Raw genomic sequence first — 21,041 nt, 5'->3', positions numbered from 1 at the left:
GGTTTATTGGTTTATGAAATCTATTGTTAGGTTCAGCCTATTCTTTCTTTAATTCAACCACAATACACATTATTAAAGAAGGTTCCTGACCTGAGAGGAGACTTGACAAGTACGCAGTAGTGTATAAAAAGTCCATAAAATGAAAAATCCAAATTTGTAAAACTATATACGAGTATATCGACTGAGTATACCATAGAAAGCAGAAGACTTAAAGCATAATAACGCACAATGAAATCTAAGTGGATGTATGCAGTAAGCCATGGCTTACTTAGCTGGTATTCTCCCCAGCTATTAAAGGGGTGCTAACACATTCCTATCAATGATACATGCTACTCTTTCATGCAATCAACGCCCAGCCCAACATTACCCAAGGGTCTAACATTGCCTGACATCTTGCAAAGCAGAACACTTTGTCAGTAATGTGGTACTTTCACAACCCTCCTATAAGCTGAGGTACAATAGTACATCTTACTTAAGTCTTTACAAAGCCTGTGTGCAAGCAGATCTGACTCTGGGTCAGTATGTCAGAATGTTAGTCCCAAAGGCAGTGCTGGGCCTGGTACTGGTAATTTTACAAAGGACTTTATTAGTGGGACACAATTTATATCACTGATAGGCCTGTGTCAGTATCACTTTAATATATCTCAAAGTATACTTAGAAATGGCACATGCACAAATAAATTCTGAATAGCATATAATTTTGTTCCTTGGTGGCAGAACATATGTATTTTCATTACTGCTCTTTTAAATTCATTTTTATAACAGATAACTCATTCAGCATTTTTCATCAGTCCTAAGGTCACTATTCATAATACCCATGTAGTCATTTATTTCCTTTTCCTCCACATACATTCACGCAGCTTTCTGCACTACATCTGGCATAAATGGCCTCAGTACTGGTACTTATTATGTCTGCTATTGATTAGGAAAGCCTACCACTTGACACCCCTCTTTAAAATGTCCTGAAGGGCTTACATATAGCAATATCATTGCTATCCAAATTGAATTCAGGAAACCTAAAGAAAATGAATTATTACTGCTGTCACATTACTTGAATGTGTTAATATTTGCTATATTGTGCTGAAATGAGAAGTTTTTTGTTGGCCAAAATTGTGCCAATATTTTATACTATGACATTTGCTACCAGTATAGGTGGCTTTTATTATTTTGCAGGATTTACAGATGTACTCTGGAGATTTTCCAGTACCTTAGCAATGACAGTGAACACCTTCACAGTTGTAATATAATACATTTAGAAATTAATTCCCAGATCACTGGCTAACAAGAAAAAATAATTGATAGGGATAAGCATGGTGCACATTCAGCATATAGATAACTTAATTAATACCATATGTGCTATAACATTTGACATGCTATAAGTATACAATTCAGTGCAATACCAATGCTTAAGATTATAGAGCAGCATCACATTTATGTGGGTAATTGTGTCTATTTGTGGCTCCAAGAAACAAACAAAATGATATAGGCATGTTTTTGTATCTCGCACTCACGGTGTAAGTATACTGCAACCACTAATGTACTGTAGATATGATAGATGCTAGAGAAATGGGGAAAATGGTAAAATTAACTTATGTCTATCGAGTAAAAATAAGCTAAAACTATTAAAAGACCTAATGTATCAGCTTGGAAGCAACCAAGTGGTACTGTAACTGAGTAGCTTGCCATCAGTCTTGGGATTGTACAATAGGTAACACATATTATTGTTGTAGTGGGAACACTGCTTACATCCTAACCATACCTATGACCAGCTTTACGCCACTGAACATAGCTTAAATCTTTTACTTAAAACATGGTCACATGGTCTTCCCTGCAATTCATTAAAATCTCCCCAGAAAAATGTTAGTAGTCGCAAAAGTAGAAGATTAAAAAAAGGTATCATCCCAGTGCATGCTATGGCAAGATAGGCCTTTTGGAGCTGGCTGGACAGTCCTGTAATAATGAAGTCAATATAACTATAATAATCGCTGTTATAGTTTTCCAGAAACCTTAAAAATTCTTCATTCATTTACTGTTTTTCTGTAATGATAAAACAATAGTATGAATTTGTAACCCAACTCCATAACATAATTAGAGATTTTCCAGACACAAACATGAAAATTGCTGCATAACTCATTACACCTAAACAGAATACCTGTTGGACAAAGTTGCTCTTTCCATACACTGGATCTGTATAGCGCTTAGTTCCTGAAGGCTCTCGTGCTGGCTGCAGGTTGGAGCATTAGCGTTTGGAATCCGTACATTTTTCCTATTCCTTCGAGAGCAGCAAAAACTGTTGTTCTGTGATGAAAGTGAGGGACTGTGCAGTTTATTTATTGTAGAAACCTCCATACAGTTGTCTTCAAAAGTTTGCTCATCCACAAACTCATGGTTCTAGGTCACAAAACAAAAAAAAAACTGTGTTACACATAACAGATTTCATCAAAGAATTACATTGTTTGGTGTACTCTATAATCACTTAGCTTGAGACATTTCTCATTGTACAGTGAGGAACCCAAATTTTTGTGTGGCTACAGTGTCCGTAAACAGGAATGGGCAAAAACTTGGTGTGTCTGGGAAACATGATCAAAGGTAAATGCTTTGGTTAGAAGAAATTCCTTAACTTCTTTTCTTTGGCAGACTCCACTTTGCATCCTTATGATCATAAATCTGTTACTGAAACCCTGGGTTCTATATCTGTGGGGAATGTTTATGTCGCTAAGTTAAACATATTGTACCCTCCCACCCACAGTAAGATTTACATTTATTTGCTCAATGTTCTCAGTTTTTACATGATTATAATGACTTGTGTATTAAAACATACATAATGACTCATATGTTTGTAAGAAAATAGCTGTGTGTATTGTATAAATATGAAAATGTTCTTTTTTTCATATATTTGATGGATATGTGAAATTAAAAACTCAAAATGTTTGCCAAGGGTTTCATAAAATCCTTTTCCTTATTAGCTATACCAAACAACTGTTAAATCAAAAGCTGAGAACACTTATTCCACTAACAAAAATGTAAGATTCCTAAACATTTACATGGAAACAATGTAACTTTTTAAAGGGAAGAAGAACATATTTGTAAATGGAATTCTACGTGTTTATTGTCCAAGAATCTTAGTTACCCACTATTCCATTGTGGTTTCTGTAAACTAAACATATCTTTTATTTCAAGTTCCCAAAACCTAAACCCAGGTTTTTATTATTATATTATTATTATATATATTTTATTATTTGTCTCTTTGATTCTTAACTTATTGCAAATGTACCTTGTATTTATTGTTATACTTTGTATGTATCTATTATTATTTTAATAACCCCCTGTTGTATTAATCTATTCTACTGTACAGTGCTGCGTACATAAGTAGCGCTTTATAAATAGATATACATACATACATACATGCATACATACATTAAACCATCTTAAACTCTGCCTTACATTGCACAAAAAATTTTCTATGACCAGACATACTTGCACCACATTTCCAGAACAATTACCCTTATTTAACCAGACTCTGAGTAGTTACAAGCAGCAAATGTCCATTTAAAATACAGATAAGCTGCTACCTGCAAAGGTAAATAAGGAGGGTCCTCAGGGGACTTTATCTGAATTTTGCAGAATAACTGCACAATAATTAGTTCCGCAGCACTGCACCATTAAGGGCGAAGACATATGGAGCTACTTAGTAGCAGCTACTTGTCTTAGCTACAAAATGGCAGAAAATACCCTGCCATAGACAATACTGAGTATTGCCTCTGCTAAAACACACGTAGATACAATTTTCAGTAATCTATTAGCATTGTATATTTTAATAGCCATGGCAAGTAGCTGCTACTAGTAGCTCTGTGTGTCTTCACTCTAAACAAGCAAACAGCTACTAATATTGCACATTATACTTGTAAAATGTCCCCCATATTGTGGTGCCTTCTACCAAATGTCCTGACCCTGTGCTGCCTTGATGTCCCATTCCTATCACAATGATCATATCTGCTTCTTGCATATCATATGCTTTTCTTCATTTCACTATTTCTGTTCTGCTGCTTTTTATCTGTGGAACTCCCTCCTAACCAGAGGCATAAATAGATGTTACTGGGCCCCACCACTATTTATTTTAAGATCCATAAAGACCTTCAGACATTGACTTGTTTTACTAAGACATATAAAATTGGGCATTAATTATGGCCCCTTTGGTTCCTGTACACTCCTGGACCTTGCTGCAGCCATGGGGTTTACGTTATTGGTACACCCCTGCTCCTTACCAAGATAGTTTTACCATCCCCCATCCCCTTAACTGTGGCAGTAAGATAATAGGCAAATTTTAATTTTGCAGAGCTTCTATCTGGGACATTTGTATTGTTAACAAAATGAAAATCATAGTTTGAAAAATTGGAACATATTCTGTCTTTCTTGCCATTGGCATTCTGCCCTGCTCACTGCCTGTTCCTCCCTTACTATTGTTGTCATAATTCATTCACCAGTCAATATACGTTTCCCCAAAAGGTATAAGAGGGGGAGGAGTGGTAGTTTAATGACAGCTGTAGGACTGTGAGCAGGATAAACTCATTTACAGATTTACTTCTGAAAACAAAATACTATGGGCATGCGAACAAGTGATTTTACTTATTAAAAATACAACTGTAATATATTTAGCCACTTTAGGATGAAATTGTGTGTAACTGTGTGGGGTTTATATTACCATTTCAGTTTTTAGGTGGCCATAACATTTGAAAAGGTCCATAACTTGGAGGTGGGCATATGCATTGAGGATAAACTGAGCAAAAGCAAGTACATTTACTACTAAATACATAGACACTTTCAAATGTGCACAGGATTTTTTTTCAAGGCTGAAAATGATTTTGTGCTTTATTAAAGCCACTTAAGAGATAGTTATACACTGCATTACTAACTATAAGCAATATACAAGACTTTTTTTTTTATTTTTCCATTCACTTTTGTCATATGAATATATGAAAAAGTGAATGAATTGTTATATTGATTTTGTGTAGCTCCTAGTCTTACTGCCTTGATTTAGCCATCACTGTTTTCAAACCCTAGTTCCCATAGGCCTTTAGTCTCATAATTCTTTTTTTGTTAGGGACATACAACAATTGCAGTTGTTCACGTGGATTACCACTCCAGTGCACAGAAAGGATGGTAGGATCAGTATTCAGCAGAAAACTGCTCTAATAATAATAGTAATAAATATTGTGAGCATTTTAATGAATACAAGGTGCACAACTAGCAAACTTAGGTATTCGTCAAAATAATCTTGTTTTGGCATTGAAGTACTATAGTTCTTATTTATACAAAGACACAACTAAAACATCAAGGCTAAAATGCATTGTATGCAGTTTCCTCTGTTGGCATAGCATCACTTCTGGGAAGTATCATTAACAATGGTATTAGCATCCAATTTGCTTGCCACAAGTCAGAAGCCCCTGCTGATGCAAGTCTCTAGTAGAACTCTGAACTTTAAACTAGGCATGGATGTGGAGAATGCAATGACAAATATTGTTAAAGATGATCACATAAGAAACTAGCAATAATAGGGGAGAATGGGGGTTGAAAGGCAGGTGAGATTATATAAAATATTATAGTGAGGACTAGAAGCCAGAGGCTAAGGCAGCAGGATAGACATATGCAAATCCGATATAAACTGGTCCAGTACTACATGTACAATCACTAATGCAAGAAACCTTACTGGAATGTGTAAGCTTGAGTAAAAATAACATTATATATACATATTGCCTTTCTTATTTCTTTTTTATTGTTACAGTTTATTGCGTTCTGTTCTCATGCTTTTTAATATGACAATACCTCTTTAACATTTTCTTTAATATACCACACCATATGGTAAAGCCTTATTGTTTTGTCCTATCTCATTTATTTACTAACTCAAAGCAATTATATTCTCATTTATAGGACAACAGGCCTACTTCTGTGTGCCTCTTCTGTAGGGCTGGAAAACTTCCTTAACTGTAATACCAATATTTGCTTGTGTCCCGGGAAGTTTTGGTCAGGTGTTAAATATGTTTGCCTCTGTAGGAGGCAAGGTAACGCAGGCCTGGACTGGCAATCATTGGGTTCTGGCATATGCTAGAGGGGCTACTGTAAGACTCCATAGATAGTGATTATTTATTGGGCTGGTGGTACCTATGGTTCATGTGCATGCAACACCATTTCCTTGAAAAAATTATTGTAACAATTCCAGATGCAATGTTTTTCTACCAAGTGAAATTGTCCAGTGCTCCTTGGACTAGACTGCTATAGTAGAGCGTTACAGCAAACAATAATCAATCAAGCACAAGAGAGCAACAGTGCTTCCCGGAGAACATGTATTCAGTAGAACTGCTCAATCTGCATCTCTACAGCTCTTCAATGTCATACTTCTTATTATAATATTCATTTCTCATTGTATGATCATGGCAACTGGTTACAAACTAATTTCCTCAATTAAGGAGCAGATCTGGAAAATACAGTTAAACTTGTTTAAAAATTAGTTTATAATCCCATTTCCAGCTCAAACCAGGAAAGGAGCCGAATGTACTTTGAAAATATTAATGTTATTGAAAGCTTATTTCTAAAGAACACTCTGTTGTGGTGACTGCTGTTCGAGGGTTAAGTGTAATTGTGAGAGAACAGAATGTCACACTGACATTAGAATCCTTTATAAGCAAAACTAACATATATCGCATTTCATGTCAAGGCAAAGATATGAGTCAAGTTTTAGAAGTATTGTGTGAAATGTATCGCTCTTCACATGTGAAGATGAGATGTAAAGCTAATATTATCTTTTTTACAACAAAGGTCCAGTAAATGATATAGACTTATGCTGTTAAGTGACTTTTATTTGCACAGGAGCACTATTTATCTTACATATTAAAATAATTTATAAAATAAAGATACATACATATAATAATGTTTATTAATAGTAGAAGGAGCTGTTGTACTGTTTTTTTTTGCCCTAATATTTATGACCCTTACAGTGAAAGCAGCAATACAAGGCAGCAGAGCCCATTGGGCCTAGCAGATAAACAAGCAATTTACAATATTATTATTAATATTTATTGTGTTGCTAATCATTAGTGGCACATGTTATTTATAACTCCCTGTATGTACTTTTAGGATAGAAAGTAACAATAACATGAATATAAATAAATAATATATTTGGTTGCACTGATATAAATGTTTTGTATTCTGGTATAAATTCCCTCTTAAATATAAATGTGTATATATTACATTTGCATGGACTTGATTAAAGACTATCCCCCATGTGTAATACAAGGCACTAAGTCTGCCCAGGAGCAGAACCCAATCCCAACCAATAAGATGATTGCTTTTAAACAGGTGACCAGTAAATGCTGCCTGCTGACTGATTGCTTTAGGTTACTGTTTCTGGGCAAATTTAGTGTATTTTATTACATAATCCTATGTTACTTTGAACCCAAAATATCCAAACACCTCTTTTGTGTGTTAGTTCGGCAGCACTAGCGAAATAGTAATACACAACACTAACAAACAGCGCAAAAGATATCAGAAACCTGTGTATTGGTATCTAGTGTCCAACATCAGCAAAAGGATCTACTGGGATGCTGAGAGGAAAATAAAGTAGCAGCTGGAGATCACAGGTTGTAGATGCCTATACTAATTATATCAGAAAGGCCCACATGTTTATAGACATCTGCAGCAGCCAATGTACATTAAAAAAGGACACATTTAAAGCAAAACAGGTTAATGTTAAATAAATAATGAACATATTAACATGCACACAACATAAGGAAACAGAGTTGCATATTCAAGCAGCGCTATATAAATAAAAAAATATATATACGTGATGAAAACACAGAATACTACAATATTCACACACAAAGCTTCTGATTTTTCAGATGGTGAACACTCTGCACTATATGGAGCAGCAAGGATCTTGTGTGTGTGTGCTTGTATATGTGTGAGTCTTAAGCATCCATAAACAGCACTCACCATACTTAAGTGCTTTTTCATGGGTGTGTTTGTGTTGTGCTCGTGTTTTTATTTAGTTTTATGATTGTAAACCCCATGAACAAAAACATTCTGTAAGTTGCAAGTTGTATGCTAAAAAGTGGCAAACATGTTTCTTATTTTCCTGCTGTGGTGGGACACAGACAAGACAAAGGCACAGGGCACAAACATCACATACAAGCAGCCATTGGCTGCAGAAGAGAGCCAGAGGTGGGTATGAATATAATTTCACAATATACATATAGCATCTTTCCAAAGAAGTGGCACAGTACCACCACTGGAAGCACACTAACATGTTTTACCACTTCCTCTTATTTGAAAGAGTTTGTTGCACAATGTCAACGCTACTAATATTATTGAATGCCATTGACAAATAATGATGTGTTTCATTTATTCTTTATCACTCTTTCAAGACAAGAACAACTTGATGGATTCATTGCTGCTCCTTTAAAGATTTGCTCTGTTTCCTCTGGTAAAATTAGAGGCACAGACAGTGCAGAGTTGTACTTAAGAAAAGTGAAACTACATCTTTCAAAAACAGAAGCAACACTAAAATGGTACCTTCATGACTGATGTACAGCTTATTGGTAAGATGGAATCATCCAAAACATGAGATAACCCCTACATGGTAATGCGATGACAGAAAACATAAGGGAAATACAGATTAGATGACAGAGACAGTGATTAAACCTGAGACCAGACAGAGTCATTCCACTAGAATTTACAGTGACAGTATCAAGTAGCTGAAAAGCCCCACAGGGATGTAGAAATATACCACAGGCATTGTGCAGCCCAAGGTTCCTCCAGTGAGGCACACAGGGCCAGGATCAGACTCCTGACTTACATAAAAGTTAAACCTCCATTCAGAGTAATGAAACATTGCAGCTCTAGGCAAACTGCTAAACCCCCACTACAAGTTTTTTTCATTTCAGTAGCACAATATTAAAATGAATTGCTGCAATGATGTATGTAGTATTATTGCTTTAAAAGATGCAAACACTATACACTTTGCTTTGAGGGACTAGTGATTTCTTGCAGTGTAGTTTGGGCTTGGAAGCTTCATATACAGTTTAATAAAATATTACATTTGAGGTTTTTATGGCTCTGTGGCCCTTAGTTATGATTTAGCAATACAATAAGGCTTTGTAGATGGGGTTTGTTTTAATGGATTATAATAAAAATGTTTAATTTTAACTTTTTTTTGATGTGGACTCAATCTTTAAATTGTATTGCTTTTCCCTTCTGGTCACTAGAGGGCTGAGTCTGCATGCCTTAATTTGCATTTATTTTATAGCCTTTTTGACTTTTTCCTCTGTTTGACTATTTTGCAATTCTTAGTTATGATTTGACATAAAAAGCTGCACATTTGTCTGTCACAAGCCAGAGTGATACCAGCATTGTGGCCAAGTGCCTAGTGTTAGTCTCAGTTTTAGGTAATGTCAGTTGATAAATGAAGGTCATGCTGTCCTCACTGCAACCTCATTAATTAGATTTCAATCTTTTGTCAGTTTATAGAACTTTGACAGTATTAATTACAAATGTTTTTGGGGCATGCATACATAAATAACTTAGAATAAAAAACTTTGAAGCTTAAAAATATGGAATAAAAATGATTATGCTGTGAAACAAAGAAGCAGTAAAAAGAAAGACTATAGATGGAGAGATAAAACAAATGTTTCTGCGGTCACTACGGCTCCGTACAGTGTAAAACTCCCAAATATAAGACAAATAGAAATCAAATTTTATGCCACCATTCATGAAAGGAAATTGCCTCAGTTTCCTTACCGTGGTTTTTTCCAGACAGTGTAGCAGGTGGTGATGCTGGGTTGCAAATGTAGAGCCAGATTTGCTAACAAGCGGCTGTTCCTCTTCACTGGAACCCTACGGATCAAACGAATGCATTATTGCTATCTAAAATTTTGACGTACAACATATTAGAAGAATGAGAGAAATTATATTAAGTCAGGGTACTTTGCATTTCAAAGCAACAAAGTCACACACACTTCCAACCATCACAGGCAATGCTCATCTTTATTTATAGGGTGTTATAGCTATAATAATGGAACAATAGAGTAACAGTAACTTATTGTTACAAGTTTGAATGTAGGTAGCTTAAACATTTTTGTAAAATCTTTAAAATGACAGAGGAAATTTAGTAGCTAATTATCTTAAATTAATAGGAAATGTAATTTCTGGTGCTGTTGGTGAGCATTTATGTACAGGGAAGCAAGTGTTCCCAAGGTATGGGGATGCTGGGAATCAAATATCGCCATAGATTGCAAAGATTACCATTGCCTGGGACAGACAATTCACTAACAAATATTACTAATGGCAATGGGGACGATGTGAGGGGCAGGCAGGTAGTTCTTGTGTTACGCACCAGGCCCCTCTGAAGATTTTTTTTTAACTTTTAGTATGTTGAGAGTGATATACTGAGACAATTTGCACTTGGTCTTCATTCTTTATTACTGGTTATTTTTTAATTACGGTATTTTAATTTTGCTCCACAGCTCTCCAGTTTGGAAAGTTGCTAGGGTCTAATTTACCTTAGTAACCAGGGAGTGGTTTGAGAGAGTAATTGATATATGAATAGTAGAGGGGCTGATTAGAAAGCTAAGTAATCATGGAGGCACTATCAGTTCAGGCAGCTGAATCCTGAATTACCTGCCACATGCTCTGCTAATGGTCTGCCTGGGACAGGGGGCGTGATATCACACTTGCAGCGCAGCAGTAAAGAGTTACTGAAGTTTATTAGAGCACAGAGCAAGTCCCATGGCTGTGGACACCCTGCAAACTAAGAGTATGTCTAGCCCCACATCAAAATTCTAAATGAAATATTTAAAAAATCTATTTCCACATTTAAAAAATAATTTCAGCGCAGGATTCTGCTAAAGCGCCACTATTAACTGCATTTTAAAGAAACATGTTTTCCTGTGGCAGTATTCCTTTAAGGTATAGTGAACTAAATTATGAAAAAAACTTTATCTGGAAAACCCCAGGTCCCAAGCATTTTCGGTAACAGCTCCCATGTCATAATCCAGAACTTACATTAAGTGGTGTATTTGTTACTACTGCTGTTACTTTAATATTTCATATTTCATTTGCATATTATATTCAGGTTGTGATGTGCTTCAAAGAAACATCTATTTATTTCCATCAAGCATTGTTCCAAGTAAGTCTTAAAACTAAGGTTGTCTACCTTTTACCTGGAGAAAATTTTGACAGGTGGCAGCATAAAGCCTGGGGTGGAGATAATTGGTGTAGACCAATCATATATGGAGGCAGAGTTATGATTCAGCATACAAGGATTAACTGATATTTTGAAGCAATTAGGCTCCCTATGGCAACCCTAATTAGCACCCCACCATTGCTATTACTGCCTCCCATTCAAATAAATAGAAGCCCTACTTCTGGCAGATGCTAGAGGTGAGATGCAGAGACTGCTCTGCAACACTTGCTTCAGAATGCCTTGTATTCCATAGCCTTTTCAGCTTCTTTAGCAACAAACAGAGTGGAGGAACAGCTATAGAGGGTCCCCTGTGACCACAGGGTCTGCTTGCTCTATAGTTATGCCACTGCACATATTATCATAGACTTTTCACAGACAATTCTCAGTGACTTATAACTTGGTAAAGGTGCAGACCCAAAAATCAGAAAGTGCCCTGTACACCTTAAGTTTAACAACATCAGAATTTTGGATCATTACCTGCAATGCCTCATTTAGCAAACCGTTGCGTTTACTTTGTAAATAAGCATTAGCACTTCCACTCTTTGCAAGGCGAATCCTAGCAAGCCTTGTTTTCTGTGAAATAAAAACAAAAAAATTTAAGGCAAATACTGTAAATAATGCAAATGAATTGAACATAACTGGTCACCATATGGATTTGCTAATTTTGATCAAAGAAACAATATAACTTCTGTTCTCCTCTTCAAACAGTACTGCTGATGGAGTGTGAAATTCTCACCTTTCTGGCATTTTCTGAAACAAACCTGATTTGGGAATTTTTCAGTGTATTGTTTTGGAAACTCAAAGCGTCTTTTTCTTGGCTTAACCTATTTTTATTCATTAAAACTAAGGCTCCATTGCTACCATTCTGACATCTGTTAGTTGAAAGGCAAATTACTCTGCTTATAAATGACTCCCCCGTTGGTAGTACAGCTGATGCATTAGTTTAGCACTTGAGGTGCTACTTAAAAGTGAAAAATAATTCCCTGAGATTATTGATATAGTATACCTCCCCCCTAGCACTGGTGCTCTAGTGATCTTCTGTGACCCAAACAAATTAAAATATGAATATATGTATGGCCCCAAAAGACCATACAATGCATTATGCCTGACGTTTATTAGGCATTTCTACAAATTCTATTATGAACCAAAACATTTAATATAGTTGTTTAAATCTATAGTATATCTGGCGAGAATATTTCTGAAACTATTAAAGTTCATTTACATATTATGCATTTAAAAAAGGGTTTTCAGAATGATAGATAAATATTTGATCTGACCTTCTGCGCTCTGCGTTTGTCTGCCCGCTGGTTCTGATGGTAAATGCGACTGAAGTTGGAGACAATCACTGGGACTGGCAATGCAATGACTAACACACCACTTAGAGAACAAATGGATCCAAATATCTTTCCTGCTATAGTCTTTGGAACCATATCACCATACCTGTTAAAATAAAGACAAAACAAAAAAATCATTTATGTTCTTCTCACAAACCAGCCAGCGTTAAGGTCCCCATACACGGGCAGCCAATATAATTCGATCGTTTGGCCCCAGGGCCAAATTATTTATTTTTTTAACTACACGCTCCCCGTAGGTGGGAATATAGGGTGCAGATCCGCTCACTTGGCGATCTCGGCAAGAGAGCGGATCTCAGCGTGTATGGGGACCTTTAAGGTGGCCAGACAGAATAAGATCTGCTCGTTTGGCGCAAACAAGTGGATCTTTCCACCAAAATGCCCTAAGATGGGCGATATTGTCATATTTCAATTTTTTGGCCCTCCACCAAATAATCAAATTGCAATGATGGGAATAGTACCCTTTGAAGCAAGGACCATATTAATGACGTCCCCGATCTGATGGTAAAATCAAACCTGCCCGATTGATATCTGCCCAATTTTAAGTCAGATATTGGTTGGGTAGGCCCATCAGGGGCCCCATACATGGACATATAAGCTGCCAAATTGGTCTGAAGGACCTGAATCAGCAATTTAAATCTGTGTATGGCTCCGTGTCCATGTATGGCTACCATTATTTAGGAAACCTAAATTAAACAATGTAATCACACACGTCTGTCCTGCTTAACAGAAAAGAGATGCAAAATTAAGAAGTTAAATATCACATTAACTGTGGTGGGATTTTTTTTTTACATGTATGAAATACTACTAGCATCCTCACCTTGCCCTCCCTTATTCCTACCATATCCCATGTTTGCTGGTTCAGAAAGAAATACATTCAAACACAAACACCAACATGCACACAAAGTAGAACCAATTATTTTGGTCCTGATCCATAGTTTTTACTATGGTAGGAAACTATAGCACCCAAAGGAAATTATACATTTATTGCTAGTGGTTAGCAATAAAATACTGTATGAACCCACAGTTCTCTAAAGAACACAATGATTTCTATACCCTGCTTATTAATTTTGTGCATTTGAACTGTCCACCAGATGGCATGATGCCCTTTTAGTCAGTAAATGCTCTTTGAACCACAATTTATGTGCAGATTATCATTATGTATTAAATGAATGGCTACATTTGTTATTAAATACATTTAAAAAAATTAATACTAACTGTGCAGTATAAAATACATTTGTTCAATATGAAAAGGGTAATTTATGGATCAGTTCCTGTTTTTCCGAACTTTTTAGCATGATGAACATCTAGGAATGCAAATTAAACTGTGAAAAAGCATATTTACTAAACAAAATATGTAAATGTTAAGAATAAGTATAACTATGGATCTGTTGTAATAATCCCTAGAATGAAATTTTGAAGCACAAAAAAATCAGAAATCACAGGCAATATGTATATTTTTTTTTTGGACCAAATATTTTGTTACTAACTGTATGTTCAAAGCACCATTAAGAGAATGCAAAGAAAACACCACCAGATCATACTAACAACTCATTAAAGAACACCCTTTTGGAGAATTTTGTGGAACTTATGTGATGACTATGACTGTGATTTCAAACTTCTAATGCTTCATGCCTAAAGAGGTGCAACTCTTTGCAGTTCATTCTGGTGCCTTGTAATAACAACAGGGCAAGCTACAATATGCACAGGCTTTAAATGGACCTCTTTTTTGCACCTCACCCTATCATTATAGGGTAATATGGTTATATGTTTGGGAATAATACTCATGAGCATTGGCACAGGTAATGGCTCTCTTATTTAGAAACCCGATATTCACAAAGCTCAAAATTTACCTTTGAATTAACTTTTAGTAGGCAATTATATTTTGAAATAATTTGTAATTGGTATTTTTTGTGGTTTTAAGTTATTTTATTCTTTCAGCATTTCTCCAGTTTAGTATTTCAGCAGCTATCTGGTTGCTAGGGTCCTATTTACTCAAGCATTGGGGATAACAGATCCCAGAGCTGTAAAAGCTCACTGCATGGCTGCAGGAAGTTCATTAGTCTTGGAAATGTAGGCAGAGGGCTGCTCTTGATTATGTTAAATGTAGCACTATAAACTTTTGTTTTTATCTGATACAGGGAAAAAAGTATTTTAAATAGGAACAAACTAATCCATTTGCTTCAATCCCTTCATAAAACTACTTAAATATTTTCATTTTCTGAATATATGGTGCAATTAAAGCAATGTGGTAATGGCATCTGCACTTCTTTTTCCCACAGTTTCACAAACAAAACAGAGACAGCAACAAATAGGGCACAACAATTAGATTAGAATGATCACATTCCGTACTAATCCAAAAATCAATTTCCTTTATTTGGATAAAACATTATCACTTAGATTTTCCAAGGTGACACAGCAAAGGCCTTTAAATCCAGACCAATTAGAACACGTACAAATTCAATACATGCAAAAATGTTCTCTGTCTGCTTTTAACTCATAGGGAATAAAAGGCAATAAAAGAGTAGCTGACTATCATTATGATAGCAATAAGGCAAATTAGATATTATTTGCAGATATTTAATATTTCACCCCTGCAAGTGGAATCTATTGCAATGTGTTATTTTGCATGCTAATCACCACAATTCTATTTCACTCATTTTGTCAACAAGTGAATGTTTGCCGAAGGATATGTGAAATAATTGTAAGCCTGGAAATTTACTGCAATTACCATGCATATGCAAGCTGCTAAACTCTACCATTGGACTGTGCAATGTGCACATAACGATATACTTAAAGCATAATACAAAGAATGGCAAATAGCTGGCGGCAGCATGTTCCATATTTCAGACTTGTAAAATGTCAGATTCTGTTCTTGTATGTTAAGTAATGATTTTATGTGCATATTCATTTTATATATACAGTAAGCATATTGGGGCAGATTTCATAGATATTGTTTCTATATATTACCAACCTATATTTCCTATGAATATGAATGAATAACAAAATGCCTTTTGCACCATTATATGTCTGAACAGTTAAAGGTAAGTACATGGTGCTTGCTCTTTATGCACGAGTCATATAGCGTAACATTTTGGGCATGTATTTTAGTTTCTTTATTCATCTTTACCTGGAGTGTAACTGAAGTCCAGTTTAAACTACTACACAGAATGCATATTGATTTACATAAAATAGAGTTCATCAAGCTGCTAATTCTCAAGACTACTATGACCCTTTTAATGGATATTTCTTATAGCCTTAGTCGCTATACGTTCTCTAAGGACATATGATAAACGTTGTATTCATCAACTGATTTTCTTTTTTCTAAAACAGGATATTATGGAGAATATCTGTGGACCTAGGAACAGTATGGAAATCTTAAGGGTGGAGGTTTTAATTGCAGAGAAGTAATTATTGGTGACTTATCTTGAAGAAACTGTAGGAAACTGTAGACTGGTTAGTTTAACATTTGTGGTAGGAAAGCATTTGGTAAGGATATAAAGGGATAAGATATTGGAACACATTTTAAATTTGAAGTGTGTGCCAGCATGTTTTTTTCTGCTCAGTAGATCCTGCCAGATAAATCTAATTGCCTTCTACAAGGACGTGAGCAGAAACCTAGTGGTGGATGTGATTTATTTAAATTTTCCTAAATAATTTCATACACTCCTGCACAGAAGGTTAATTATTAAATTAAGGAATATTGAACTTAAACCTATTATTTGTACTTGGATACAGAACTTGCTGAAAGGTAGATTACAAAGAGTATTGCCAAATGTATAGTTTTAATAGCTGGACCATTGTTTTTAACAGAGTACCTCAGAGGTCTATTCTTGGTCCATTGCTTTTTAACCTATTCGTAAGTAACCTTGAAGTTGGCACTGTACATAATAGGATGTATTACAGTATGCTAAATTCTTCAAAATAATAGGCAACACATAGGATGTTGTAGAGTAGTTTGAATACATGGGAACTGGGTAGATAACTGGCAAATGAGATTATAAATTGATAAAAGCAATGTTATATATTTGGACAAAAGCAACATGAATTCTAGTTATACACTGAAAAGAATGCTGTTGAGTCCTGTTGAACTAAGAAGTACTGTATATAGCAATTACGGTGCAAAATGGACCTTGCAACTCAACAGCAGTGTTGGTTTTTGCTAAAGCTAATGCATTACTTTCTTATCTACAAAAGGTCAGTGACTCAAGGAATGAAAGCATAATGTTGACACTTATAGATTCCTGGTAAGACCTCACTTTGACCTCACCTTAGCTAATAAACTTGACTTGGTAAATCTAGGTAATGTCAGTTTATGCTCAAGTTAATAAAATATTGCATACATACAAAGGGCATTGACTTAAGGTAAGATAGCATAATGGAGGACAGCTGTAAAACATAAGGGCAATGTCTGACATGGTGTACAGTCCACTACTCTCTCTGCAGGGAGGTGTGTGAAGGCCGCAGCGGGGGCCATTGGGGGGGGGATAGAAGCCCCGGTGGGCCCTGCACCCCCCAGTCCGACCCTGTGTGGGGAGCATTATCAAAGTGTGCTGAACAACAAGGCAACCTGCTGGGGAAGTTTGATTGCAACCCAGGTCACATATCTGCTTAGATTAATAACACCAAAATACTTACAGCTTTTTTTACATTACATCAAAAACCACACAGTTACATATTAAACTTGGCCATGAGCTTTAAAATGTTGTTATGCCATAGCTTTTTATAAAGATTTTTTAACGTAAATCTCTGGATGAGGTTCATATGCATTCAGCTCACCAATGTTCATGTGTCAAGTGCAAGTTTCTGTAAAACACTTTACTTTCAGCCATGATACTCTCCCACAAAGTCACCCATCTTACAAAGTATGACATCTTATCACATTTAGACCTTAGAGCATAATAATTATTATACATACAGCGAGTGTCAGAGAACCTGCTGGATTCCAACAGATTAATTTACAAGGTGCAAGTCAGTATTATTCTATATACTTTTTGTCTTGAATTGGAATTCCATGTGTTTGAAGAAACCCATATGCGCAGGTACAAGCAGACATGATTATTTATCTATCTAACAACGACAGGGCACACAATTATGGAGAACCTTTGCTGGATAGAAATTGGAATTATTTGTACAGGTACTACACCCTTTCTATGTCTGGAAACTGCACTTTATGATATATGTACGATTTATGTTTAAAAGAGAAGACACCCATCTTGCAGAGTTAAGCATTCTACAATCACTGATAACATCAGGCAATTGTAAATATTGTGTGATTACAACTCCCGTGTTATTTCATTTTGGGTCAAAGGTAAAAAAAAAACTGGGCATAGAATTGCCATCAGGGAAAAGTATTTATTGCAGAATATGCATTAAGGAAAATGCCTTTGTCTTCATGAAAACTATTATGCATTATGTAAGAATACTCATCTTCTGTCCTGTTTGCCCAATGCTTTGTGAAAAAAAGGCATTTGGACAATAAAATGGATTTTGTTGCTGAAGTAGAAAAGCATTAAACCAGCTTCATCTGCTAATGAGTCCTTTCAACAGCACAGCAAAACACTAGCAGCAAGAGATTTATGTTCCCAGTTAAACAAAACGTGAATTATTCACAAAGTAAAGATAAACATGGAAGAAACTGCAAGGAACTCTTTCCAGACCAGAGTCTGCCTTGCATTAAAAATTTAATAATTCCATGCTCATTAATTGTAAAAAAAAAAAAAACTGTTTTACAATATATTTGGTAATTAGGTTCAATATTAAGAGAATTGGAATATATGTGTAGGGACCCATAGGGTTAACACTCAACCTATGGTCTTAGCCCTACGCTTCCTAGTCTGCTGTTACTGAGCAGAATGTTATGTTTCAACTTTAGCTATTTGCATCTGTGCAATTACTAGCCCTTAGTTAGGATGACCACTTCCTGCACACTGTAATATAGTGTTATGCAGGGTGTGGGAACCCACTCCTCTCATCAACAGAAGGTGGTGCACATTGAGCCTGGGACCCAACTAGGCCCAGAAGGCTGTGCCCTAGAGGAAGCCATCCATCTAGTGATTCTAAGTCAGGGACAGGGACCTCGTGAGTGAGGTGAAGTCATCTGCAGGTTAGACCCCTGTAATAGCTCGCTCTAGGAGTGTGACTTAGCTAAGGGCTATTTAGCCAGAGCAGCTGTGTGCTCCAACAAAGGAGAATTTAGTGGGTTTAGTACACCCAGGGCTCTGCTGCTTTATTGTAGGGACCACAGTTCAGACATAGGGTTCAGGCTATCTCGAAACCCTGAACCACTATTGGCTGTAGGGATCTGGTCCAGTAAAGGTAGACTCCCTTGGGACTCCTGTCTATTATGCCACATCTGTCTCCACCGTGGTGCTACGCTGTTCTGCTACCTTGCAACTGCATTTGACATTTATGCTATTCTACCTCAGTGTATAAACCCTGCATATGCTGTGTACCATCAATAAACCAAGTTTTGGTTCATTGCAAAAGAACCTCTGGCGTCCATAATTACATTATATACATCTTTGGCAGTGGGGAGTTGCAGTTCAGCAACATCTCATTAGTGCATTACTTCCAATTTGCGAAGGCCCAGCCTGCGTGTTTGAGTCACATGTGCCTGTGCTCTTACCCACTAGCCGGATTTGGCAAATACTAGCAAAGATAGGGTTACATATGGAATGAAAAAAAACAACTCAACCATGACAGAGATGGCACAGAGTTTAGACAAATCAAAACTGGTGAATTGCAAGCCCATTATCAGTTTGTGTATAACTGCATTCATTTGCTTATTAAACAATAAATAATTTCTCATGGAGACCATCTTAGCAATTGGAATTGCAAAGATGAAATGATGTTTATGTACGTACAAAACAGTATTTATTTGCAAACTAAATTACAATGTAATTGGTTCCTTAGAAAAAAATAAAGAAACTTTCCATAACTTTCTTTTCATGCATTTTTTAAAGTAACAAATTATTTGACAACCTTCCACTAAAGTAGGCAGTCCGTGACATTACTTGTTGCTTTACCCACCAGGGTTGTGGATTCATTTGTAGGTGACAAAATGACAGGCATAAAATACAGGGAGGAGATTTATTTATGTAAAATGTTATTGAGAAAAAGGACACGAGGCCTACTTATGTTTCTGATGTGACAGAATTATTTATTCCTATTTCTGGGGTAGAGTATGCTAGTGAGTGTTTTTCAATGTCTCTTTTAGCATAGTTTCTAGGTAATCAAGTAAACTGGGTCTCCTAAAAAAAGAGGTTGTCCAGGGTGTGTTAAAATTAAAGAAATAAGCTGGCCTGAATAGGTAGACACCAAGACTGTCCTCTTTTGCTTCTGAAAGAAATATATAAAGTATTTTGTACATTATTCACTGTTTGTCTACTGCTTTTCAATTTATGTTCATGCTCTATATCCTGCTACTCATATCAATTATTTTCCATTTGCTTCTGCAATTCAACAGTATTACCCCACATCCTATGTTCTCATATCTCATTAAGCTACTACAAGCTTGCTCTCTATATATTTGCCAGCTGCCCTGATTTCTTCCATTTACTTATCACATACAATTTCAGCTTAATATCCTTTACTCGCTTTCCCAGAATACCAACGACCGCATTTTATATTTCAATGAATTTTTCTTGCCAAGTCTTGGTATAGTAATTTCATGTTCATATTATGATAAATAATACAAGCATTTGCTTTTCCGATGCAGAACCTTGTCTGACATGTTGCATTCAGTGTTATAGAAGCAATATAAATAAAGACTCGTGGGTGTTATAACTCTCCAGTGCACTACACTCCAATAAGAAACCTGTTATAATGTCTTTTCTATTATTACCAAGCATTTAATATTTATGGCAAAAGGTAATCTGTTTGCCCTTATCAAAATGCTTTTCCTTCAGTTCAGTTCTTAGAATAAATACATATTATATTTTGTGTAATATTTTTGGCATTCATGCAAAGTTTTTGTGTAAATAGTAGTATAATAATACACAGTATAATACACAGTGCATTTCCTTTTGTTTGTCATATGGTTTTTATGTTTCCAAAATGAAAACATTTTTCAGTCCTTATCCTGCAGCAGTTGTTAATACCCATATCATAATAAAATGATTAAAACTTGATTTGCCTTATCAAGTTTTCGACAAGATGCAACTACACTTATAAAAAGATTTGTGCAGTTCTACAACTTACCTTTTTACCTTGTCCTTTTTATTGTTGGTTTGCTTTTTAAACTGCTTTTAAAATTCTATTGCACTGTTTTTAATTCAGGTTAAGTTAACATATTTTAGCCTAAAACCTTACAATAGAAAAATGAGCAATTAGTAAAAAAAATTAAAAAGTAAGAAGTAAAGCATTATATACAGTATCTTTGGCACTTAACACTTGTTAGATTTTTTATGGTTTTAGCAGATTGTGATAGCACTTGCCTCTCACCATTGTAATAG

At 35.7% G+C, this 21,041-nt stretch overlaps 1 protein-coding gene across 1 annotated transcript in view; it reads right to left on the bottom strand.

The window, feature by feature from the left end:
* kcnd2 (potassium channel, voltage gated Shal related subfamily D, member 2) overlaps positions 1–21,041 on the bottom strand; it is a 171,378-nt gene that overhangs the window by 3,056 nt on the left and 147,281 nt on the right. The window contains exons 2-5 of the mRNA XM_012959957.3: positions 12,511–12,673; positions 11,711–11,806; positions 9,790–9,885; positions 2,153–2,391 (exon numbers count right to left, since the gene is read on the bottom strand). Of these exons, the coding sequence (XP_012815411.2) occupies positions 2,153–2,391; positions 9,790–9,885; positions 11,711–11,806; positions 12,511–12,673 (594 nt within the window). The remainder of the gene's footprint in view (positions 1–2,152; positions 2,392–9,789; positions 9,886–11,710; positions 11,807–12,510; positions 12,674–21,041) is intronic.

The sequence above is a fragment of the Xenopus tropicalis genome, chromosome 3, assembly GCF_000004195.4.
Source record: "Xenopus tropicalis strain Nigerian chromosome 3, UCB_Xtro_10.0, whole genome shotgun sequence".
NCBI classification, from domain to species: Eukaryota; Metazoa; Chordata; class Amphibia; order Anura; family Pipidae; genus Xenopus; species Xenopus tropicalis.
This window is presented reverse-complemented; position numbering and strand designations above follow the sequence as displayed.